Source organism: Sarcophilus harrisii, chromosome 4 (assembly GCF_902635505.1).
Source record: "Sarcophilus harrisii chromosome 4, mSarHar1.11, whole genome shotgun sequence".
In the NCBI taxonomy this organism is placed as follows: Eukaryota; Metazoa; Chordata; class Mammalia; order Dasyuromorphia; family Dasyuridae; genus Sarcophilus; species Sarcophilus harrisii.
Genome location: NC_045429.1, coordinates 165,388,436 through 165,415,479, shown reverse-complemented (window position 1 = coordinate 165,415,479; position 27,044 = coordinate 165,388,436). Strand labels below are relative to the sequence as shown.

Here is a 27,044-nt window from a genome sequence, read left to right as displayed (position 1 = left end):
CATAGATCAGGCAATTTACGATTTAGTAACATATCACAAAACAGTTATAAGTAATAAAAATGAAGTTTCTTCATTTCTTGAATCTGAAGTGAAGAATAAGGTAAATAAATGTCAGTCTAAATAAATTAAATGAGGGTGGGTCAATGCCAATTTAACCTTAACATGTCTACATTGGTAAATATCAAATCTGTAATCAGAAGGACTAATTCTAAAAGTCAGATCCTCATAGATTCTTTTAGATTCTCCCTTCAAGCTATTGTTGGCAGTGTCTAAATCAAGTACCTATTTAAAATAGAAGTAGAAGTAGCAAGGAGTATGGAAAAAATGAAAATTATTTAATATAGTGATTCCTAATTTGATGCTCTTCATATAACTCTATTAATAATAAGATTAGAACCATATGATTTAAGTTAGTTTTCACCACAAGATCTAGATGTTGGTAAAGCAAAATTAAAGGGATTATACTAAATTGTGTTGTGATCTATTTTGCAAAATATTTTAACAAAAGCATCTAGGTATTTTTACAAGTGACATGAAGTGGAGAAATAAGTAGCTCTGCTAGAACAAGTCTATTTCAGAATGCCTAAGAGAAGAGATTTCCAAAGGATCAGGTGACTGCCTTAAGGATATATTCTCAGAAACTAGTAAGCTGCATGAGATGTGTGACCCTAAGATATGATGAACAGATGAAATGGACAATAGGATTGGGTTGCAAAGAAAGAGACCAAATATCCACTCTTCTATCTCACTCCTAATCCTGCACCGTTTTTCTTTTTTAATTTATTATTAGTTTTTTTTTTCAAAACGCATTCATGGATAATTTTTCAACATTGATCCTTGCATAGCCTTGTGTTTCAGATTTTCCCCTCCTTCCCCCCACCCCTCCCCTACATGGCAAGCAATTCAATATGTTATACATGTTAAACTATATGTTAAATTCAATATATATAAACATTTTTATACAATTATCTTGCTGCACAGGAAAGATTAGATCAAAAAGGAAAGAAAATGAAAAAGAAAACAAAAAGCAAACAAACACAACAAAAGAGTGAGAATGTTGTTATGATTCCCACTCAGTTCCCACAGTCTTCTCTCTAGGTGTAGATGGCGTTCATCATCACAAGATCATTGAAACTGGCCTCAATCATCTCATTGTTGGAAAGAATCATGTCCACCAGAATTGATTGTTGTATAATATTGTTATTTGCACCATTTTTCTTCACAAGACTTCCTTAACCAAGGGGACTTGCCCCAATGATCACTATCAATGCATCAATTTCTCTGTCTCTTCCTCTCCTACTAGTCTCATCATTGTAAAATACTTAAGATTTATAGTTAAAAACCCTCTATGAAGTATTTATTAACTTTAGATCGTTTTGTATTTTGATGAGTCAATCCTCAGATTTATAATTGTCATATTAGTGATTCAATGAGGAGACAGCATTAGTGAATCAAAGTGGACAATGAGGAAAATATTATAATCTATTATTTAAAAATCAATATGACTTTGTGATCCATCTTTTTCTTCATTTTTGATAGATATCTAAAGGGTAGACAGTTTCTGAAGGGCCTTATCAAGCAATATGATCACTTTTAGACCCCAAGCCATCTACTAATTAAAACATCCACCAATAAGGATTGCCTTCTCTTAGCTAGTTGTGGTACAAATGATATACTGTCAAGCTAATCAGAAGGAAAATACAGTTAGGTTTAAAAACTATTATCAGTCCTCACTTTGAGTTTTTTGGCACAAATAGAGGCAGATCAGAGAATTCTTTATATTTGTTTGCTGACTTATTAATAAACTGTTATCTTGCATGGAAAACTGCCTCAGTTTACTTTTTTGTAAAATTTTATTCATGCCACTCCATTATGGCTAGAAAATAGAACAATTGATACTGGGAATTTATAGATTCACATCTTCCTTCTAAGAATGATTATCTTTATGACCACAGGCAGTTCATTTAATATCTCTGAGCCCAAGCCCAATAAGATGGGGATAATAAAACCATTAATACTTATGTCACAGTGCTGTTCTCAGTCTTAAATTAGACAATACATATTAAATACTTTTCAAACTTTAAAGCACCATATAAGTATCAGTGATAATAGTGATATTGCAGCAGTGGTGGTAGTTGCATGAAACTCAGATGATCTGATTCATGATTCAATGTTTTTTCATCATCTTTAGATCAGCATCAATCAATCAGCAAATATGTTCAGGGAGGTCTAATACCTCTAGGCAGAAGGCTTGCTGAGCCCTTTTAAAAAACTGTTTATCTACCCTTAGTAGTCCACCTGACACTCAACTCTCATTCATGGCTCTAAGAAGTTGCAGCATGCACAATGATCACACACCAAGAAACATGTTGGCAGACATGCTAAAGCAGGTTGAGGGTAACTAATAGCTCTCAAATCCATCCATCAGTTAGGAAAATGTGAAGATTTCCCCCAGCAGGATGGGCAAATGAGAATAATTTGCTCCAACAGACATGCAGTTGGCTTAAGCAAATGCTTAGGATTTGGTCAGATATCAGAGATACCCCTATATCTTGAACCATCACTAGTCATCCTAATTTTTCCTTAACACTGAACTCTGAAGACTCAGGAAATGAGAAGGAAGTTGACTACTTTGGATAGCTCTGCCTCAGTTAAATTGAGTTCATGTACATGTTGGGACATCACTTCATGATGTCACTGATCTTCAAAAATGAAGGACAAAAACATTAATCTTCCACTATGTACAAGACTTGGTACTAAGTAATGAGGTTACAAAATACAAAATCATTCCTTTTAATTATCTTATGTTCTATGGGCTAAGAGGACGCCATGTACAATTATATGCAAATTAACATACAAAATTATATACATGTATATATGCAGATAAAATTGTATACAAAATAGAATATGAGAAAAATGATATTTAGATTGGACTTGGAATTGCTTTAGTACTGGAAACTTCTCAGTGGAAATTCCCTCTCCCACTGCAGATCAGTAACTGTTCTGAAACTTTAAAATCTAAGAAAGTTGTTTGGATATAATAAGGAAATGGCATATTTTAGGAAATGACAGCTCTGACTAGGAGAAATTGAGACATGCTCTTGGAAGCATAATAGCTGTTATTGTTTCTTACTCTTTTTCCTCATTCTGATATAGACAAGTACAAGAGTCATAAGAAATGGGCAAGTTTGAATGGGTTACTATCTTCATTATTGGAGGGAGTGCCCCATTGATGGATCACAAACACATTAGAGTGTTGAAATACATTTGAATCAGGGGACAGTCATAAGATAGATTGAAGTATCTAAAGCCAAGGCTGCAGTACTAGCTCCATCAATATTGAGTTTGTTTTTTTTGTTTTTTTTTTGTGAGAATAGTGGATTTTGGGAAGTTGGTTGGTTGGAGAGGCAGAGGGAGGACGTCTAGATCCAGGTCACAAGATGAAGCAATCCAAAGTTGTAAGTAGTGGGTTTTTTGCCTGTAAAGCATAAATGAAGAACATATAAGGAGAGAAAACTCAAGTGAAAATTTTAATTTTCTATAAGAGGCACTTGAAACAACTGAAAGATTATGAAAATGGAAATTATTTGATTAAAATTTCCCTTCAGGAAGAAAATTCTCTCCTCTCTACAATCAAGTTTACTATGAGAACACTTGTGGTCTGAACTTAATTAAATAATTCAAACAAATTATGGATCTCTACTGACTTAGATTTACTAGAATAAATAAATAGCTTATTTTATGCAGTGTAAGTTGGTGTAATTGATATTTTCTTTTTTTCATTTTCATACCTTAATTTTGTATTCTATTTCTTAAATTGATTCAAGATCTTTATCTAGATGTGGCTGGAATAATGCTATTACAAAAAAATTGAATTCCTTAAACAGATGTGGTCAGCATATATACATTATTTTGATGAACATATTGTAATCCTACCCCAGCAAGATGGAAATATTATTTTGGGTCTTTTAAAATAGTTAATATTGTATTTTGTTTTGAAAATAGAACACAAATGGTTAGAACACAAATTTCTACTGATAGTGGAAATAAATATATTAAAAAACAGGAAACTATGGATGTGAATTCTGTAGATGGTAAAAAATTTATATCCCTTCTGGGGACAAATTTCAGCTGTGGAATAAGAGAAAAAGGTGGGAAAGATGAAACTGTATTGTAATTTTGCCCATTTGGTAAACAGGAGAAAGTGACTATATAATGACATAATAATCCCTCTAACATGCTAAAAAAAAAAAAAAAAAAAAAGAAAATTAAGAATTTTTTTTAAAAAAATCTGACTTTATTAAAATAAAATAAAAAGGAGATAAGTAAACTTTGGTTTTAGTATATTATAAAAACTTTGCAATACTAAAAAAGAATTTTGAAATAAAAGTGATAAGAATACAAGTATAAAAGAAAATACAACAAGAAAATAATTTGCTGAAAAAGTTTTCAGTCATTGCTTTTTAGAATGAATTGTTTTATTTTAATTTTAAACTTTATTTTCATATTCAATTCAATTCAACAAACATTTATGCATACTAGGCATTGAATGATGCTGAGGATTTAGAAATGGATCCAACATGACCTTGCTTTCAGGTCAAAGTTTGATAGAAGATGTACGCTTCTGACTACAATATAAGGAAAAACATAGAAGTGAAGAATTAGATCCATGAATGTTATGAACAAAAGCATATAAACAAGAGAAGGCAAAATGAAAGTGGAAGATGAAGTCATTCAGTTTGTCTGTGAAAGGAAGTATGGGATAGGGTTGAACAGATGGTTTGGAAAAATTTATGGGGGGTCAGCAATGAACTTTTAAAGGTTTTTGATTAGGAGAATTATCAGAATGGTTCATAAGGAAGATTACTCAGGCAGTGATATGAAGGATGAATTGAAGATTCAGATAGACTGAAAACAAAAAGAATAGTTAAGAGGCTACTAAATAGTTTAGTTTTAAAGAGATTAGAGCCTAAATTGTAGCAATTATAGCTGGAATGGAAAGTAGCAGATGAATATGAGAGAATAGAGAACAAAGGAAAGGCCTTGGCAACTGATTAGTTCTAAAGCTGGAAAAGCGATGGGTACCTGGGAGACTGATTAACTGGGAAGATAAGCATTCCATCTATAGAAACAGAGAAGTTAAGGAGAGGGGTTTGATTTTTGAAATGGGGGAAGGATGAGTCTGTTCAATTTAAAGTGTTAACAGAGTTCTCATGTGGAAATATCCATCATGAAGCTGAAAATGGGGGCATACATCTTCAAAGAGATATTGAATTGAAATTGTGAATTTAGGAGTCATATGAAAATTGAAGCCTTGGGAATAAATTGTATCATCAAAGGACAGAGGGTAGAGAAAAAGGGGCAAAAAGAAAACTTGGGGGCCTTCTACTATAAAAAAGTTTATAGATATGTTTTTAATCACCGATTTTTCCCAATGTTTTTCCCTCTCTGTCACCTCCCAGAGAGCTATCTCTTATATCAAAAAGTAAAATAAAGGGGGGGAAAGTCCATTAAAGTTACCCAATGCAATAAAAATCTGACATTAATATGCAATGTCTTCCCCACTTTCAAAGAAGGAGAAGTACCTTTTCATCAATTATTTTGGGGCCAATTTTTTTCATTATAATATCACAGTTTTTTTGTTTGGATTTTTTCTCAGTGCTAATATAAATATTTTGATGTATAAGTCTTCCCATGTTTCTCTACCTTCTCCATATTAATAACTCCTATAACAATAACATCCCATTACATTCATGTACTACAATTTGTAGAACTATTCTCTATTTAGGAGGAGTTGTTTATTTCTATTTTGCAATTAAAAAATGCAAATATGACTATTTTGGGTACCTATAATCACCTTTTTGCCCAATCTTTCTTCTATGTTGCTACATAGAGGTTTTGGTTCATAATGAAGCTTTTCTTTTTATCATTGACTTCCTTAGAGTACAGACCTGGCAATGGGCTATCTGGGTCAAAAGATATGGATGTTTTTGTCACTTCTTTAACATAATTCCAAGTTGCTTTCTAGAATGTTTAGACTAATTCACAGCTCTTTCAACAGTAAGTTAGTATGAAAAATATCCCCTTTAAAGTATGGGAGGAGAGTGTAGAGTTAGCAAATGAAACAGTGGAGGGATGGTCAGATAAGATAATACTAATACATAGGATCACAATCATAGAGCTGGAAGGGGTTTCAGAGTCCATCTCTTGCAACTCTGTCATTTTGCAGATAAGGAAACTAAGTCCCAGGGAGGTTAAATATTTTTGCCAAGGTCACATAAGTAGGAAACATGGGACTGTAGTATCATGAAAGTTAAGGAAGGAGAAGATATCAGAAAGAAGGGGTAGATAAAAAATATCTAATGCCACAGAAAAAAGTGAAAGAGGATAAGGACGGAAGAAAGACCAGTGGATTTGATAATGAAGAGTGACCTTGGATAAAGAAGTTTTGAGAGCAATCAGGTTTGAAGCCAGATTACATTTGCCTGAGAAATTATGAGCACAAGGAATCAGCAAGTGCAAACTAAGTTTTGTTTAATTTTAGTAGTGAAGGGCAGAAAAAAAGATAGGACAAGAGCTGAAGTGGAAAAACAGGGTCAGGGAAAAGGAAAGAGCTGAATTTATGTGGAGCCTAAAAGAAGGAAGCCAAAAGAGAGAAGGAGATGAAATATTCAGAGAATGGAGCTCACTGATGGAAGAAAATAACCAGAAAGCTTAGCTTTGCCAGAAAATTAATTCTTCCTCGAGGGAGAAAAGAAGCTAAGAGTGAAATTCATAGACCATGTAATTAATTTATATCAGTTCACAAAAGAAGAAATGATAACAAAACAAATGAAAGTCTGGTGACTCTATACCAGTAAGGGAGAAATAATAATAATGTCCAGTAGTCATAGAATGTTTTGATGTCTGCAAAGCGATTTACAAGTATTACCTCATTTGATCCCCACAATAACTGTGAGGTAGGTGCTATTATTTTATCCCTATTTTATATGTGAGAAAACAGAGGCAAGTAGTACTTAAATGACTCAGCCAGGATTCCATAGATAATAAATATTTGAGACTAGATTTGAATTAAATCTTCCTGATTCTCTCCACTATGCAATCTAACAGCCTGAAAGAAAGTAAATAGTATCCTCTGTTATCTCCTTGGTTTGGAAAATGTAGGAGAGGGAGAAAAATGAGGCAGCCAAGACAATCTCATGCAGGTGGGGGTTAGAGATGCAGTACAACAAACCACTATCATATGGAAGACAGATGAATCATGGAGCTGAAAAATACAGAGTCAAATATCAAAAAGGGTAAGCGAAAACCAGAGTCACAAGAAGGTTGAAAGGTGAGGTTATCAAGGTCCTAGTTCAGTCTGTAATCATTTGGCACTGGGCAAGGAACAGGATGTTGAGCTGGATAAAGAATTATCTCAATTTGTCACACTGTCTTTGGCCAAGTGTGCCGTTTTTATGTTTAGCCATGTGTGTCTAACTTCAGCTCCATCCTCCAGTTTCTGATGAAATTTCTTCATCTGGGGAGATTAACCCATGACCTCCATCATCATTTGCCATTAACAACTGAGTTCATTCAGAATTGGACAACATAGTCTCTGGACTTTTCTGGCAAGATGTTAGGATCAGAAATAGTAAATCATACTTTGAGTATGCATCATGGTATAGTCATAAGAGGTGAGCTCAGGTGCCAACTTGGCCACTAACTGGGTAGAGAAGTTTAGAAGCAAGTCACAACCTCCTTTGCTCTCAGTTTCCTAATCTGTTACATGAGAGGGCAGAACTAGATCCCTTTTAGAGCCACAAATTTATAAAATGAATATTGATTTTTTTTTTATCCAATTCCCCTTAATGCTAGACTTTGGGAATAAGACTATTTAGAAAGAGTATTAGGGTATATGATCTCAATAAAATATAAATTTCTTCAAGAAAACCACTGTTTAATTTTTTCCTTTGTATTATCACAGTGTTTGCCTAGAGTAGATGCTTTAAAGATGCTTGCTGACTGTTTTATTATATTTCTTAATTCCTTCCTCTAGCTTCCAGACATCTAAATAAATAGAGTTGGTTTTTCCTAGTTGCTGCTGGCCAAGAAAGTATCTGAGTGCTTATTCTCTTGGTCATGGCATGGGTGTTAGCAGTGGTTAAAAAAAAAGAAAAAGAAAAAGAAAAAAGATCATCCTCCAAATAACACATGGCTTATTCCTACTTCAATGGGGTTCCATAGAAATGTGTCTTTCACCTCAGAAGCTTTTTAGTGTTCACACAAAGATTCCCCCTTGAAACTTAGAAATCACAAACAAAGTGCTTTAATACCCTCTTACTTGTTAGCTTCCTACAAACTGAGGGGATCAAATGTAATTTTCCACTAAAATCTACAATACTATTAACACCCTAGGCTTTCTGATTGAATAAAAAGAATAAATGAAGTAACCCTGGGACTATTGATCTCTGAGTGCAAATAACAAAAACATCATGTTCTATTACATATTCCAAAATCATTTGACTTTATTGTTTATCAAGCTACTCCTTAGGAAATTGCTTTCTAATTTGCCTCCTCTTAGAAATCTAATTTAAACATGTACCTGTAGATGTGCTGCCATTTGTAAGTGCTTTGATTTCTCCACATCAATATAATCTTTATTCTAGGCAGTAGATCATCATCATTATCATCAACATCAGTATAACATTAATCTTTATAAAGTGCTTTACATACATCATGTCATTCAATACTCTCAAAAACTTTGCAGAGTAGATATCATAGGCATTTATTTCTCTCATTTTTTATGATGAGGTGACTAACTTTGGTTATTCCTAACATAATATGCTATTTCTCATCTCTCAAGGTTTTGTCAAAGGTGGTGTCAAAGAAAATGATCCTATAGCACTGGAGTTAACATAGATAAGATACATAATGTAACAGATAAGTTCCATAAAGTAATAGATAAGTTCCATAAAGAAGCTGAAGGTGAAGCTGTGGCCAAAGGGATAACACAACTGTAAGAACTATTCTAGACCTGACATTTAATATACCACTGTCTTGTGGAAAAAACAGTCAGCAACCAGAGAATAAAGATCAATGGAAAATGAAAATTTAATTTCTGATATGTAAGATTCAAGGCTATTCTCAATCAAGGGTATAGATTTGTTTATTTTGTTGTGCTTCTAAGGGTATATGATATTACTGCAAAGGACTAGAGGTAAGCTAGATACTTCGACATTAACACAACCATGAATAGATGTTTCTCTGCTTTAATAATAATGACTTGTATTTATAAAATATCTTAAGATTGGTGTTTCTTATTTATCTCTGAGTTGGGTAAAATAATTATTAGTATTATTCCCATTTTACAGATTAGAAAATTGAATCTTAAGAGAGACTAGGTCTCTTGATCATGGTATCATGGCTGCTAGTGTCAGAGTTGACATTCAAAATTCAGGTCTTCTCACTCGAAATCCAGTGATCTTTCTGCTATTCCATGTTGCCTTTTTCTCTTTTTCTTTGTTTCTTCCCTCCCTCCCTTCCCTTCCTTCCTTCCTTCCTTCCTTCTTTTCTTCTTTCCTTCCTTCCTTCCTTCCTTCCTTCCTTCCTTCCTTCCTTCCTTCCTTCTTTCCCTTCCTTCTCCTCCTGTCTTTCCTTCCTTCCTTTCCTCCCTTCCTTCTTTCCCTTCCTTCCCTTCCTTCCTTCCTTCCTTCCTTCCTTCCTTCCTTCCTTCCCTTCCTTTCCTTCCTTCCTTCTTTCCTTCCTTCCTTCCTTCCTTCTCTTCCTTCCTTCCTTCTCTTCCTTCCTTCCTTCCTTCCTTCCTTCCTTCCTTCCTTCCTTCTTCCTTCCTTCCTTCCTTCTTTCCGTTCCTTCCTTCCTTCCTTCTTTCCTTCCCTCCTTCCTTCCCTTCCTTCTTCCTTCCTTCCTTCCCTTCCTTCCTTCCTTCCTTCCTTCCCCTTCCTTCCTTCCTTTCCTTCCTTCCTTCCTTTCCTTCCTTCCTTCCTTCCTTTCCTTCCTTCCCTTTCCTTCCTTCCTTCCTTCTTCTCTTCCTTCCTTCCTTCCTTCCTTCCTTCCCTTCCTTCCTTCCTTCCTTCCCTTTCCTTTCCCTTCCTTCCTTCCTTCCTTTCCTTCCTTCCTTCCTTCCTTCCCCTTCCTTCCTTCCTTCCTTCCTTCCTTCCTTCCTTCCTTCCTTCCTTCCTTCCTTCCCTTCCTTCCTTCTTTCCTTCCTTCCTTCTTTCCGTTCCTTCCTTCCTTCCTTCTTTCCTTCCCTCCTTCCCTTCCCTTCCTTCCTTCCTTCCTTCCTTCCTTCCTTCCTTCCTTCCTTCCATTTCTTCCGTTCCTTCCTTCTTTCCCTTCCTTCCTTCCTTCCTTCCTTCCTTCTTTCCTTCCCTTCCTTCCTTCCTTCCTTCCTTCCGTTTCTTCTGTTCCTTCCTTCTTTCCCTTCCTTCCTTCCTTCCCTTCCTTCCTTCCTTTCCTTCCTTCCTTCCTTTCCTTCCTTCCTTCCTTCCTTCCTTTCCTTCCTTCCTTCCTTTCTTTCCTTCCTTCCTTCCTTCCTTCCTTCCTTTCCTTCCCTTCCTTCCCTTCCTTCCTTCCTTCCTTTTCTTCTTTCCTTTCTTCCTTCCTTCCTTCCTTCCTTCCTTCCTTCCTTCCTTCCTTGTTTGCAAGTGTCAGAGTTGGCATTCAAAATCCAAGTCTTCTGACTACAAATTCAATGATCCTTCTGCTATTCCATGTTTTTTTCTTTTCTTCCTTTCTTCCCTCTCTTCTTCCTTCCTACCTTCCTTCTTTCCTTTCTCCTAAGTTAATATCTTGGTGAGGTTTTTTAAAGGCATTTTTAGCTATATCCTGCTGAGATATTTTACCTTAAAAATTCTTAATTGTAGAGGCTGAATAGTCTAGTGGATAGAGAACTAATCTTGACATCTCAAAGTCATAGATTCAAATTCTTTATCTGTCACAATACTGACTGTGTGATTGACCATAAGAAAGGTACTTAACCTCTCAGTGTTCTAAGACTATAGAGATCTGCATTGATAGGGGAAATGTCCTCAGAGAATTTCTCACACTGATAAAGTCAGAAGATGTAGACTATCCTATGAAATAAACAAATAATAAATGTAAATAGATCTTATTCAGAAAATTTAAATTGTTTTCATATGAGTTTTCATTGAAAAAAAAATTCCCTAGGCAGAGCCAAAATGATAGAGTACAGGTGTAATATTCTCTCTAAAATGTAATGTTCTCTTGTTGGGTTTCCTCGGGGTCTCTGGGAGCCTTTCAGTTCAGTAATCACCACAAGAGTAGCCAGGGGTTAAAGTCCAAATCCTTTATTGTCTCTTTCAAAGTCTTATCTCCTTTCCTGGGTCCCTGTTAACTTTCTTTGAGGCCTATCTCTCTCCTTGGTTCCTTGGGCTTGAGCTCCTACTTCCTTCACTGTTCTCTCTGAATCTCTCCAAAAGTCTCTGAATCCAAAGGTTTGTATTTCAGCCTCCAGCCACAACAAAGGTGGACAATGAAATGAATCTGTATCAACCTACAGAGAGCTTCTAGTGTGCTTGTCTTTTCTGGCCCTGAGAGCTTCTAGCTTATATCCTCTACACTGAGTGTACACCAATCATTATACCACTAGGAAACCGTTATTTGTTGTAGGATTAAATCAATGCTAAACTAGATTTAACCATTGTCTCCTCAATTTCACTTAGTACTTTGTTTCAAGTTCTGGCCCATAACATCTCCTTGTAGCATTAAATCAATAATACTGAACCATGCTAAATTAGATAGCTACTGTCTCTATCAATTCCACTGACTTAGTACCTTGTAAGAATCCTTTGTTTCAAGTTCAGATTTCTGGCCCATAACAGGCTAGGACCCAAATGAACTCATCCAACATTCCTTTCCAAGCAACTTTAAAATAACAACTCAAATCACATTTTGGAATAGGAAAGCCAACAAAAGATCAGCAAGAAAGACATTTTTTCCAGTCTAACTCAACTTAGGAGGTTTACTAGAAGGATCTATAACAGTGGGGTACTTGTGGACCCAAGAGCATCAGTGGTAGGCCTTGGCAGCAGCCACTTTATGAGTAGACTCTCAGACCAGAGATGGCAGTGGGATGGACAACTGGTCAGAAAGAGATTATAGGGGACCCTCCTGGCACTATAACAGCCAGCATTAATTGGAAAGTCTATTGCCCTTTTACAATTCCAAGGTATAAAAGAGGGCTTGTGATCAGGGGTAAGAAAGTAAGGGCTCTGGTCACAGTTTCAGGGCTGCAAAGTTTTTGGCTGCAAAGAAACATGAAGCTTTTCCTAGTAAAGACAGGAGAGAGTGAACACACCTCTCCCAAGATAACATCATCTTGTGAAAGCATTGAAAACTTGCAGAACTGGAGAATTAGCTCTAAAAACAGCAGCATAAAACTACTTGAAGCTTATCAGAGCAACTCCCCTCCCCTAGGAGAGGAGAATCTAACTTTAACATAAAGTTCAAAGTAAAGAAATAGGCAGGAAAAATGAGCAAACAAACAAACAAAAAGAGAATGTAACCATAAAAAGCTATTATAATGGTAGGGAAGACCAAGATATAAACTTAGAAGAACATAACAGTATGAAGAGAGCTATAAGCAAAGCTACAAAGAATAATGCTAATTTAATGCTAATTGGATCCAAGGCCAGCAAGAACTCTTGGAAGAGTTAAAGAAAGAGATGAGAGGTGGAGGAAAAATTGGGAAAGAAATGAAAGTGATGCAAAAAAATCAAACAAACTGAAAAAAAAAGAATTACCAGCTTTATAAAAGAAACACAGAAAATACTAAAGAAAATAATACCTTAAAGAAAATAGAATTGGCCTACTAGTAAAAGTGGCACAAAAATTCACTAAAAAAAAAAAAAAAAAAAAACCAAAAAAACTACCTCCTTTAAAAACAGAAAAGGTCAAATGGAAAAGGAGGAACAAAAATTAACTGAAGAAAATAATTCCTAAAAAAATTATAACTGGGTAAGTAGAGGTTAATGATTTCATGATACTTCAATATAGGGCTTCTTAAACTTTTTGTACTCATAACTCTTTTCACCCAAGAAATTGTTGCTCAACCCAAAATATAGGCATATAAAACAGGTATACAAATCAAATATTTATTGACAATGAATCATAATTTCATGACCCCCACATTCAGTTGTGTGGCCTTATATATAGGGTTGCAAGCTATAGTTTAAGAATCTTTACTTTAGGAAACAAAACAGTCAAAAAAATGAAAAAAAAAAAAAAGAGAAAATGTGAAATATCTCATTGGAAAAAACAACTAATTGAGAAAATAGATCAAATAGAGATAATTTAAGAATTACTGGACTACCTGAAAGCCATGATTTTTTTTTTTAAAAAGAGCCCAGACATAATATTCCAGGAAATTATAAAGAAAAACTGCCTTGATATCTTCGATCTAAATGGTAAAATAGAAACTGAAAAGATCTAACAACTACCTCCTAAAAGACATCCCAAAATGAAAACTCTCAGTAATATTACAACTAAATTTCAGAGCTCTCAGTTCAAGAAAAACATATTACAACCATAAAGAAATAATTCATATAGTGTGGAGCTATAGGCAGAATCATACAAGATATAGCAGCTTCTACATTAAAGGAGCAAAGAACTCAGAACAGAATATCCTGTAGAACAAAGGATCTAGAAATACAATTTTTAAAAACCTATCTAGCAAAACTGAATATAATCCTTAGTGTGAAAAATGGATATTTAATTAAATGGATTTCCAAGCATTCCCAATGAAAAGACCAGAGCTGAATAAAAATATGACATTTAAATAGTTAAGACTGAAGAGAAGCATAAAAAAATAAGTATAAAAGAATAATCATAAGAGACTCAATGGAGTTAAACTGTTTACATTCTTACATGATATATAATTCTTAAGAAGTTTATTAGGGCACTTATACATAAGTAGAGGGCATGGATGTGGGTATCTTATATTGGAATGATTTCCAAAAAATAAATGTAGAGATGAGAAAGAGGGATACACTGAGAGATGGGAGGAAAGGCAGAATAGGGCAAATTTCCTCACAAAGAGGATGTGTACAAGGAAAAACTTTTAGAATGGTGGGGAAAGTGTGGGGAGCCAATGTATGAACCTCACTCTCATTGGAATTGGAGACTGTACATACATATTCAGTTGTATGTAGACATTGTCAAGCTATTAGAAAACACCCTGTTTTCCAGAGTTAAGGCCCAGCAAGCAAGCTTTGCCTTGAGCTTGGCATAGCAACAGCCCTTTACACTCACCCTTTGGATATCACCCTCTGGCAAAATCACATAATTGTCTTATTGCTTTGACCAGCACCAGGTGTTCTCTGAGTTCAGACAAGCACTGGACAAACTTGGACAGGTACCCATATTCTGATTATGAAGCCCTGCTATTGATGCGGGAAAGATTCCAATCTTTGATTCCCAACCCCCCTAGCTAATGTAAATTACTCTTTGACTCACAAATCCTGGTCCCTTTGAATTCCAATAGAAGGTCTGGACCTGTCCCAGCCCCACCCGGATCTGAGCCAACTCTGGGGCTACACCCCAAAGCCCCTCGAGCTAAGTCTCCGACTTAAAAGGACCACACTGGGAACCCCTCTTTGCAGAGATTCCAAACATGGTCACCATGTGAGGACCCTCTGTCCACTGGACCCTCTGTCCAGTGCCCTCCTTATCTCTACCTTTACCTATCTCCTACTTCTAAACTCAATAATAAACCTCTTTTATTAATCTAGCTCTCTGGGCCAATAAATGCTTTTATTGGGGAATCCGCGCCGCTTCTAGACCTCATATACCGCCGTATCCTTGCGCCGAATCTAAGGGGGGTTGCGGGGGAACTCTGTTTGACTCCCTGTACCCCAAACCTGCCACTAGACCTTAACTAAACCCTAATTTCATTTAGGTACCCCAAATGTAGACCTCAACATGTGGTCTACACCTCAACATTCGGTTCCTGACCTCAACACTATGAATCTAACTTGCCTCATTTACTGTTATCTCTCATTACCCCATTGGGGGTGGGGTCCTGGCACATGTGTCTAATCTTCCTTCTTGCTTGCAAGCCATTTCCCTAACTTTGAAATTAAACTTCTGTTTGATTCCTGACTCTCTTGTCTCTAACTTGCTCTTTTTGGCTCTGTTCATCCATAGATTTGATTTAGTTGACAATATCTATCTTATCTAATAGGAAAATAGGAGAGGAAGGTAATAAGAGAAATGGAGTGGGAGGATGATAAGGGGAGAATAGGTTGGGGAAGACAGTGGTCAGAAGCACTGATTTTTTTTTTCTTTTTCTTTTTTTTGTTTTTGAGGATTTCCTTTGAGGAGAGACAGGATAAAAAGAGGGAAAGAAAGATAAATGGAGGAAAATGAGACGGTGGGAAATTTGATTAGTGATCATAACTATGAATGGGAAGCTTACTTATAAAATGGAAGTGGATAACAAAATGGATTAGAAACCAGAATTCAATAATATGTTAATACGAGACATACTTGGGATAGAAAGACACATAGAGAATTGAAATAAAGGCCTGGAGCAAGTCTATTATGTTTCAGTTGGGCTGAAGAAGGCTGGGGTGGCAATCATAGTCTTAGGCAAAACAAAAGTAAAAATTAAGGTAATTAAAAGACATAATTAGGGTAACTATATTTTGCTAAAAGGTACTGGTCCTCTTCCTAAACGGCCCAAAGTCTAGCTTCAAGTAGAATTGAATAATCTGCTTCTTCTTGTTAGATGATAGTATAGTCACAATGGGAGAGTAGAATATGGTCTTGGGAGTCAGAAAACCTAAAGCTAGAACATTATGTGATCTTGATGAAGTCATTTAATTATTCTGTGCCTTATTTTTCTCATTTGTAATGTAGGAAAGGATATCATTCAAGAAATGTATAAACAAAAAAGATGAGCTGGTTAAAGTATGAAAGTGAGAGATCACTGACTTGCATGCAGTCTATCATTGGGGGTCACATGGAATGAATAGAAATGGGTGGATTGAAATCTGTAATTTTGTCAGGGAATAGTATCAGATCACAAATCCACTTGAAGATTTTAGCTTAACATAGTGATAATGCTTACTTGCAGCTACTTATTTCACATGGGTGAAAAAAGTACTTTAGAAAGTACTATACAAATATGATTATTATTTATTGTCAAACTTAGAATCAAGTGATATTATCATTCGAAAAAAGCTTATATAAATAGGGGAGTAGTGTTAAAAATAATAGATTAGATTTGTAATTAATTATATTCCTTAAACTTAAATGTAATGACTTTTTTAGAAACATAGAGGCCAACTAAATGAATTATTTTGTTTATAAACCTTTTGTGGATCATCTATCATGATTGGACTCAGTGATCTCTGAGATTTTTTCCACCTCTAAACTGTGATCCTATAATCTATTAGAACAAAACTAAAATAAAAATATAGAATAGATTGCCATTAGGGATGAATCCTTATTTGAAAAAAAAAAAAAAACAAACAAACCTAATTGTTATGAAAATCCAACATTTGTGTCTATAACTTAGATAAAGCTATATCTCTATGGCAAGTGTCTCCAATTAATTGAGGGGTTGAAGAAAAAGGATTGAATTTATCACACTTAGTCTCAAAGACAGATTTTCTGCATTTATAGAAGATGCAGAGAGGGGAATTTCAATTTAATTTGAAGAAAAACTTCCTAACAAATAGAATTGTCTAAAAATAAAGTAGCTTTCCTTCAAGTGAAGTTATAATGACCTTCTCTGGAGCAGGTTGTAGAAACAGTAGATTTATGCTTTAGATATGGGATGAAGTAAATGATTCTGTGATTCCATGAAAACAAAAATATAGATTTTTTTTTCTAGATTTCAATCAAAAGTTTTCCTTCCTATTGTGTCCTGAAAAGGAGATAGCATGACACAGTGGATATCATCAACAGCTTGGAATCAGTGAGACCTGGGTTCATATACTGCCTCTCACTTGCTAAGAAAGTCATTTAATGTTTCACAGCCTCAGTTTCCTTATCTGCAAAATGGGAATAATAATAGCACCAGTTTTACAGCATTGTCATGAGAATCAAATGAGATAACACATACAACATGTTGATTTGTCCCCTTAAAACATTCTTCTAAGTTATTTCTATTCCTTAGTTCAGACTTTCACGGCTTTAAGTGGACAATTTCAGCTGTTACCTGATCTGTAGAGTTGTCTATTTTATTCTTGGCAGCTGGAAGACTAAGTAGATAGGGTGACAGCCCTGGAGTTTGGAGGATCTGAATTCAAATTCAACCTTAGACACTTTTGAGTTGTGGGGGCCTGAGCAATAACTTAACCCTGTTTTTGCCTCAGTTTCCTCATCTGTAAAATGAGTGTTAGAAATAAATGGCAAGCTACTCTAGTACCTTTACCAAGAAAATCCAAAACGAGTTACAAAAGTCAGACATTAACCCACAATTTCAGTTATCTTTAATCCACCTGAAATTACTCTTCCTTAGAGTATACTTCTGATCATGACAAACCTTTGCTCAAAAAAACTTCAGTGGCTCTGTTTTGTCTGTGGAATTAAGTCCTTGAAATTTAGTGACAATTTGGATCCTTCATACTCTGGTTTTCATTTACTAAGAATGTACTTTATTCAACAGTCCTATGGAACCACCAACTTTTACATATTTCTTGCTTTCTACCTCTTATTGACCAAAAGAACGCTAGTCATGGGATCAGGAAAAATCTGGGTTTGAGACCTACTTCTTACATTTACTATCTGTGTGATTCTGGACAAGTTTTGTAGCCAGCCTCTGGGGCAGTGGCTTCCTCATCCGTAAAATGGGTACTACTAGTACCAAGCTCACTGAATTTTTGTAATGATCAAATTTAGTGAGGCATGTAAATTGCTTTGTAATTCCTAAAGAGATATTTATACAGCTCAAGCTACTGTCTTTGGGTTCTACCCATTCTTTAATAAGGCCCAATTGAAAGAGACTCTTTAGAAAAACAGCATGGTAAAATGGTGGGAGGACTACATCCATAGAACTAGGAAGACCAGAGATCCTAATCCTCCCTAAAAGTAAGATTGTGCGATTTGTAGCTTAGTTCCTTGATTTCTCTGGGCCCAGGTTTGTGGGCCCTTCCTTCTCTACGAAAAATAAGGCATCTGGATTCCTAGGCTTCTAAGAACACTTCCAATTCTAAATCTATTATAACTTCAGCTGATTTTTAGTTGTCTGTCCTTCAGGAATTCCCTTCATCAATGAAATCGAAAGTCCAGTCCCTATCTCTGTATTAAATGAGAATAAATGTCTGGTTCAAATGATAATGGATTCAATATTTGAAGGTAAGTGTAGTGTAAACTCCCATGTTACTTTGTATCTTTTTGGTGTTCTGCCTCCTATCAGTTTCACGTGATTTGTCTATTTCACAGAAATGCAAACATGAAGGTAACAAGATTTAGAAATCTTAGGACCCAACTTCTTATTCTAATTGGATTGTAGGTTTTCTAAGAATAAATAGGTTGCAAAACAAAACAAAACATAGGTCATTTTAAAACATACTTCCATAGACACATAACAGGTGCATGAGAAATAAGAGCTATATTTAAGCCGTTAAAGCTTAAAACTTCAATAAGACTTTTAGGACATGCCGTATTGTTAAGTAAATGAATGTGGAGGGAAATGTTTCAATACCTCGATTTATTTTCTGATTGTGGGCTATGGACAGAAGTGACCATAGAGCTAATGAAATTGTATCAGTATTCAATATTGTAGTAGTTTTAAACATGATGGCTGAACTAGCCGAAGGACATACCTAGTCTTGTTTATTTTTGCAGACATAACTAAATCAATAATATAATTGTCATTTGGGGAATTTAAAAAAAAAAAAATTCGGACGCTTCTTCCCAGAGTGAATGTTTATTTAACTTTGGGTTGGTTGTTTCAGGGTTATTCCCGGCCAGTTAACTTTCTCTTTTTATCTGAACCTCTAGTGGAGTGTCTACACTCGGCCCAGAGCTGGGAGCTCTTAGGTTGGATTCCGAGGCATGCACATTTGCACTGGATGGTTAAAGCCCCTGCCCCACTGCACCCATCCCCGTGCTCCTCCTGTCCGGATTCCTGGGTCCAGAAGAGCCGGACTTTGCGTGCCCTCGAGCGCCAATGTTTCCAGCGGGCACGCCCTCAGCTCCTCCCTCCGCACGTGTCTTCTTCCTCAGCTCTGTTTGCAAACACTAGCCCCGCGCTCTGCTAGGGGAGTGAGGAACTGGGGGGAGGGCAATCATGGAACACGTGAAAGCGAGGGGGGCAGTAGTCGGCGGGCTTTGGGGGCGGGAAAGCTCGCAATTTAGAAGCCTCCGAGAGGCACCGGGGCCCGGAGTAGTCCTCTGAAGAGACGGCGCGCCTGACGCTCTCCGCTGCCCGCCTCCCTCTGCTTTGGAGGCCGCCTGGATTTGGTCTGCTGCAGGGGCCGCACCTGTGGTTCTCCCTTGGGGAGGTAGGGGCACTCCGCCAGCCCGGTCCCGGGCTGGATCCAGAGTTGCGGCGGCTCCCCCGCGCTACCTCGAGCCGGAGTCGGGGCATGCTGCTGCTGCTGCTCCCGCTACCACCTCCGCCGCCGCTGGTGGCGCTGCTGCCGCTGCCCCTGCCCTGGCCTGGAGGGCCGGTGCCGCTGCAGCCCAGCGGGCCGCGGAGCTGGTGCAGCTGCGGCCGCTGCGGCGCGGGCCTGGCCGCTGCCGCCCGCTTCTCTTGGGCTGCCCCGCTGGTCCCGCCGCCCTGGTCATCTCCGCCTCAGCCGCCGCCGCCGCTGCCGCCGCCGCCGCTGCAGCAACGCAGGCGGCGGCGCCGGAGACGGAGGCGGCGCCGGAGAGGAGGAGCCGGAGCCACGGCTATAGGAGTTGGAGACACAGCGATCTGCGCGGCCTATCCCGCCTGGCCGCTGTCTCTACCCCCGCTCCTGCCCGGTCCCTTTTTTCTTTGCCCGGTCCCCGTCGCTCTTAGCGTCCCGGCCTTCTTGCCCCCGGGACTCGTGCTTTCTTGGGTTCCGGGGCCCGGTGCACTGCTGTGGAGCTGGGCAGTCCCAGCCTCTGCTTTCTCCTCTTCCTTTTACTACTCCACCACCTGGGAGAAACCCTTCAGGCCAGTCCAGGAGATGGATCCCCCGGGAAACGGTGAGAGCCTGCAGGGCGACGCCGGGCTAGAGGGTGGGCGTCGGGCCGAGGCCGTGGCTGGGGGCTCCGGTCCCTGGCGCTTCCCATCACCCGGCAAGCCCGCCCTCCTCGGGCTCTTGGCGGCTCTGGGGCCGGGAAGAGGAGGAGGAAGAGGAGGTGGTGGCGGCGGTGTCACCCCTCCCTCCCCCCGACTTTGACTCCTGAGGCCCCACCAAAGAGGAGGCATCTTTTCCCTCCCCAGAACCTCCAGCCTGGAGCACAGATCCCAAGAAAGCAGCCCCAGGCGTTGTGATGTCCTGGGGGACCTGTTGGCAGAAGAGACTTCCCAGCTCCCCTCCCCAGCGTTCCGAGATCTGATAAATCACAAGAGAATAATCGAAATTACAAGTAGGATAATTGAATTAGTGAGGGAAAGAAGGGCCTTGGGCTAAAAGACCCTTCTCCTTTTACAGATAATGAAACCAGTATTATTTTTTTCTTTTTGAAAGGAACCAATGACATCATGAGTGTGGTAAATTTTTGCATTCTTATGCAGAGATGCACTGTAGTGTAGAGGAAAAGACACTGGCCCTGGAGTCGAAGTATGGAGGTTCAAATCCCTGTTTCAAAAGGCTTGATTTTGTTCTTTCTTAAGTCTAGATTTTCTTTCCAGCAAAAGGAGAAAATGCATTTCTTTGAGCAATTTCACTTAATCAGATACTAAGTGTCGGAGGAGATATTAGAACCCAGGTCCTCCACTTCAGAGTGCTTAGCTTTTTCCATTAGTACACGCTGCCTCTTTGAGGTAATAGGAGCCCCAAGAGCTAGCTATTGAAAGCAGACAAGTACAGCTCAGTTAAAAAAAAAAATGCACCTCAATAGTATGACTCGCATGAAATTTCGAGTCTCTTATTCAGTTTGTACATTGTTATTCAAGTAATAATTGTTATATTAAGGTACTTTATTGTTCCTAGGTGAGATTTTGAAACAGATATTCTTTTAAAAGATTAGACCAGAAAGGGACTTTTGAGGTCGTGGATCCTAACACTTTCTCTTTTTCAGAGGAGGAAACAGACCTGGAGGAGTTAAATCACTTGCATTAATCAGGAGTAACAGGACAATCAAATAGCAAAATGCATACTCTTTTAAGTTTTCACTAATTTCACAGTATTTGTTTTCTGGTTTCTAGGCCAAAGTTCTTGGCAAGATCCGCAGAGGAAGCGTTTGTATTGCAAACATGAAAAAAAGGAAACAAACCTCTTTTCTTTGTTATTTGATTTTGCAACTTTTTTTTGCAAATTTGGGACTCAAGACTGTCTGAGCTGTGTTTCTTTAGTGTATTATACGTTTAGAAATAACGGAGGCTCTATAGTTAAATGCTAGATCTAGTGAATCTAGTTATTTGTTTCTAATTTTAGAAGTGAACAATTTTTACTGAGTGACCACCACTGTTTGTAGAACCTGATGAAGAGCATTAGAGTTAGGAATCAAGGAGACAGATAAAAAGGGAGGGGATAAAATAAGTACATATCCTTAAGGAATTTATAGGACAAAACCACAAAGACATAAAATTATTACTTTGCACATTAATATAGTATAAATTGAAATTCTGGAGGAAATGGGGTAATCAGAATTAGATAATGTTAAGTGAGATTAATTCAAAATTGTCTTAAAAGAGAGACGGATTTTTTCTTCATAAGAAAAGAGAAAGGGTACTATTAAATTGAGAAGAGTAGCATAAGTTGTTGATTGTTGCTATGATTGCTTTTCAAATTCCTTATGAACTATTGGAACCCTATTCAGTCCTTCTTTAATGACATTAACAAAGAGTAAAACAAAATCTCAGAATCTTAGGAGTTGTGTGAGGAATGTTAAAGATGATGTGAACAATTCCCCAAATTTATAGATAAGAAATTGAGGCTCAATAAAGTTGAAAGGACTTTATCAAGGTAACACAGTTAAATTTTAAATGTAATCTAGGTAGTATCTTTTCCTGGAATTCTTACCTAGTCTTAATCACTGAATGAATGTGTCCTTTCAGAAACTTTCTTTGCTACCTCCAGTTGGAAATGAATGAGTAAAGTTACTAGGAGTTATGTGTTTGTACTTAGTAGAGAATGCATATAGGCAAGAATTGACAAGCTATGCAAATTCTAGAATTTACCCAGTACCTAGTACTGTATTCTTTTATGCAGTAGGCCTCATATTATTTCTGCTTAACAGTTTCTCTCACATCCTCTTTATGCTTCCCACTGGAAATTCTGTTTTTATACCCTTATTTTTAAAAATTCTGGGTAATACCTGTACTACTTTGTGACTAAAACATTAGACCTGGAGTTAGAGCTGAATTGAAATCCATTCTGGGAAAGCTGTGTGATCCTGAGCAGCTGGATGGCAAAGTGGTAGTGTGCTGGCCTCAGAGTCTGGGCTTTTTAAGTTCAAATGTGGCTTCAGACACTTAACTGTGTAAATCTGCAAGTCATTTACCCTTGCTTGCCTCAGTTTTCTCATCTGTAAAATGAAATGGAGCAGGAAACTGCAAACCATTCCAGTATCTTTTGCCAGGAAAACCCCTAATAGAGTAATGAATAGGTAGACATGACTGAACACCTCTCTCTTCCCCCCATCCCCAGTTACTTGTGTTAGTCTCAGATTTTTCAAATGTAAAATAGGAATGATACTAGCATCTATTGCCCAAGATGAGTGTGAAGATCTTAAATGAGGTAATATTTATAGAAAAAGCACATAGAACAGTACCTGCTATGTAGTAAATGCTATCTAAATAATTATACTCTTACCTTTACCTCTTCCCCATATATACAATGACTTTGTATATTGTTTATTGGTTGATAGTATTAGACTCTTCTGTAAATGAAGAAGCCCAAGAAACTGTACTTTAAATGCCTTGTTAAATGTCACACAGCATTGCAAACTTTAAAAGGCCATGTGGTTAACATAATCTTGTTCATATTGTAGCTGTTATTTGCTACCTGTATGATATCCAAGAAGTTGTTTCTTTCTTCTATGGCCTCATGTTCCATAAGTGTAAATGAGAGAGTTGGCCCATATAATTTTAAGGCTCTTTTGAACCTATGATCTCTCTCACAAAATTGTTAATGGGGTGGCTTGCTTAATAAAATTTTATTTGATGCTTTAAATATAGGATATTTCAAAACTCTAGTTTTATGTCTCTAACTTAAACTTGCACTGAGTTTTGGAGAATCTTCTATAAAATTTGTCATTTTATGTGTTAAGGAAAATATTGTGCATTTTGTTTTTCTTTAGTATTAGAGTTTTAATGAAGATATTTGCTAAACAACATATATATATGCCAATATATACAATATATAAACAATATATGTGCCAATAATTTAAACATACTTCAGTAAGTATAAGACTTTCAAGTGTATCTCTATGATATGTTACTAGGCTTACGATGATCCATAAAGTGAGAGTCATATTTTATTTGGGTTATGTAGACCAAATGTTAAGATACTTTAAAATTATTTTTAAAAATACATTTTACAAGCCTCATTTTAATGCTGAAAAGGGGATATTGAGATTTGTCTTCCAGGCAGGATTTTTAAAGTTTAGTTTCTTGAAAGAGACATATTGCCTATCTTTATGTTGGCTACACTTTGCCTGTACCATATCAAGTCTTTGGATAGTAAAAATAATGATATAGTGAGAAGAGCACTGCATTTGGAGCCAGACAATGTGGTTTTGAATTCCGTTACTGCTACACGTGTGAAGAAAATAATTTCTTTTCTCTCTTCATGTCTACTATGGTGCCTGTTCCCTTGACTCCCTTAGCTATGACACACTGCTTATGGTTCCTTATATTTGATTGTTCCTTCTCAGTATCCTTTTCTGGATCTTCAGCCATGTCTGGAGTGTTAATCATGGGTGTCCCTCAGTTCTCTGTCTTTGGTTCTTTTGTCTTGCTTTTTAAACTCTACTCTCTTATTGACTGATCTTATCAGCTCATAATCACATAGAATTTGAGAATTTGGAGCTTGCAACATCTAGTTGAACCCATACATAAAGGAATATTAACCATAATATGCCAAATGTATAATTGGCCAGCCACTGCTTGAAGACCTCTGAGGAGAGTAAATCACTACCTCTTGAGGCAAGTCATTCCACTTTTAGAAAGCTAGGTGTCTTTTCTTGACCTTAATCCTAAATTGTCTTCTTGGTAATTTTTACCTACTGCCCCTGCTTTTGCTCTTTGGGAACAAAAGAACAAACCTAATCCTTTTTGTGATAGTCTTTCAGATACTTGAACACAGGTATCCTCTTCTCTGAGCCTTTTCTCTAGGCTAAACATGCCCAACCAAATTCCTTCATTCAATGCTTGTCATGAACTCAAGACCTTTAACTATTTTGAGTGCCCTCCCTTAGACTCTAGCTTCTTCATGTCCCTCCTAAACTGAGATGTCCAAAACTGAACACAGTGTACCAGTTGATGTTTGATTTACAATGGGTTTATCACCTCTCAGTTTTTGGAAGCTGTACATCTCCAGTGAAATCTAAGAATATATTATCATTTTTGGCAGCCACGTCTCATTGCTGGCTTTGTTGTTAATACCTAAATGAAAGACTACATTTATCCCTACTGAATTTCATGTTATTTCATTCAGCCCTTTGCTCTTGTCTGACAAAATGCCTTTGGATCCCAATTCTGCTGTCCAATATATTAGCTCTCCATGCGTTCAGTTAAGGATCTCTGTGTTGGTGATTGTCAGATCTGTTTATCTAACCCTTCTCTCTCCTGAGTTATAGACTTGCATAAACAGCTGTTTTTTTTAGACATCTCAAACTAAATGTTCTATGGGCATCCCCAAACTTAATACATCTTAAGTTGTACTCCCACCAAACAGATTCTTTCCATTACACCCTCCCTTCTTCTGAACTTCCTTATTATTGTTGAGGGTACTACCATCTTCCCTGTTACTCAACGTTGTAACCTCAGGGTAATCTCTATTTGTCATTTCTATCTTCACGTTGTATAGTTATGTTTCCTCTTATCTGTCACATGGATGACATCATAGTATATGGGTCCTCAATAGTATATAGTCCTTTAACCTGGACTATTGATATTAGCTGAGCTCATATTGATCTGATTAGCCACAATTGGAACACACTGTATCTTGACCCAACATAGTGGTGTTGTTGATCCTCTTTGAGTGGAAAGGATGAACAATAACAGGTTATCACCTTTCATTTGAATTATTGAAATAGTCTACTAATTGGTTTTTTGCCAAAATAATTTACTAGAATTCTAGTTTTCCTTATACCACTTCTCAATAAAGACCAGAGGTCCCCTATTCCCTTCAGTTTCAAATATAAAACCCATTAATTGGCATTAAAATGCTTTATAACCTGCCCATGTCCTACTTTTCCAGTCTTTGCTTTACTCACTTTGAAACATGTACACTGGGCTCCTTGCTGTTTCTCACACATGATATTCTACCTCCAGTTTCTGAATTGACTTGTTTTTTTCCTTCTCACCTTCACCTCTACTTCCCTTGATTTTTTTCTAGACTCAGCTTCAATCCCACCTTTTATAAGAAGCTTTCCTCTTGCTTCCCAGCAAATGCTTGTACTTTTAGCAATTATCTCAAGCTCCTTTGTATATAACCTGTATTTATCTAGACATTTCCATGTTATCTGTCCCAGTAGATTATAAACGGAGGGTGTGGGTAACTTTTGCTTTACTTTCTAAATACTTTGCATAGAACTTTGTACAAATGAAGTACATAATAAATGCCTGTTGATTGACTATAAAGTGGAGCAGTTGGATTAGATTATCTCTAAATCCTATACTTTTCTAAGAAAGGCTCCATTCCATTTGAATACAAAGTAGATATATATTCATTATCCTTCATGCATTTTAAAACAGATAACATTTCCATTATTATTATTATTTTGCCTGGGCCTGTGATTTTATTCATGTAGGGGGTTCCTATTAAAGTAAATGTGATTTCAGGTCAACAATTACTCTAATACCACTGAGAATTTCTTGGAGGTATTTTGAGTTTAAGTAACTTTAACCAGGATTATACTGTCAGTATGTGTCAAAGCAGGACTTAAAGGCAGCTTTCCATTCACTAAACTGAGTTGTGTCTCAAACCCCCCCCCCAAAAAAAAAAAACAAACAAAAACCTTTCATAGTTAAAAAAAAAAAAAAAAGGTCATTTGAAACATCAGTAAAATCTATGAGGATTCAATGAATTTTTAATATTTTGTAAACAGAAGGCTTGTCATGGTTTAAAATATTTCTTTTAATAATTTCCTGCAATTTGTATGCTCCAAAGAGAAATAGAAAAAAGCTTTTATGCTTTTCAAGTCAGAGAAGTATAAAAAACCAAATACAAACAGTTCTTATTTCTCTAATATTTAAATGTTTATGAATTTATTAATTATATTTAAAGTCATAATTTTGGTACTGTTAACAATATATGTCAGAACATTTTGCTTTGGTATTAATCACCTTGTTAATATAGTAGACAAAATGAATGTCTTCTTCCACACAGTCTAGTTTTTAATATATTAACTTTAATTTATGTAATGCTTTAGTGCTTACAAAGGGTTTTATAAAGTATTGCATTTGTTCCTCATAACAACCATATGAAGGTGGCTAGTGCAGATATTATCTTACAAAAGAGGGAACAGAAGTCCCTAGGGATTTATTCAGTCACAGAAGTAGTAAACAACAAAACCTTGATTTAAAACCAGTATTCCTGATTTTCAAGTCCACTTTTTTTTTGGAGGGGGCGTTATACATTGCTTTTCAGTTAAAAGAGATGACACATTGCCAATAGGAAAGCAATATAAAAACAGTAATTATTGTTCATGTAGTATTTTAAGGTTTAGAAGATGCTCTGCCCTAAAAAAAACCTATGAGTTAGGTA

The 27,044-nt window shown here is 36.9% G+C and overlaps 1 protein-coding gene across 5 annotated transcripts in view; it reads left to right on the top strand.

Moving 5' to 3' along the window:
* Positions 1–19,214: 19,214 nt before the first annotated feature.
* AKAP7 (A-kinase anchoring protein 7) overlaps positions 19,215–27,044 on the top strand; it is a 147,357-nt gene continuing 139,527 nt past the window's right edge. For 3 of the 5 annotated variants that reach the window (XM_031964258.1, XM_031964257.1, XM_031964259.1), the window contains exon 1: positions 19,216–20,148. In XM_031964258.1, the coding sequence (XP_031820118.1) occupies positions 19,560–20,148 (589 nt within the window). In that variant the 5' untranslated portion in view covers positions 19,216–19,559. Of the gene's footprint in view, positions 20,149–27,044 lie in introns of all 5 variants that reach the window. The other 2 variants (XM_031964256.1, XM_031964255.1) reach the window with 1 other exon arrangement.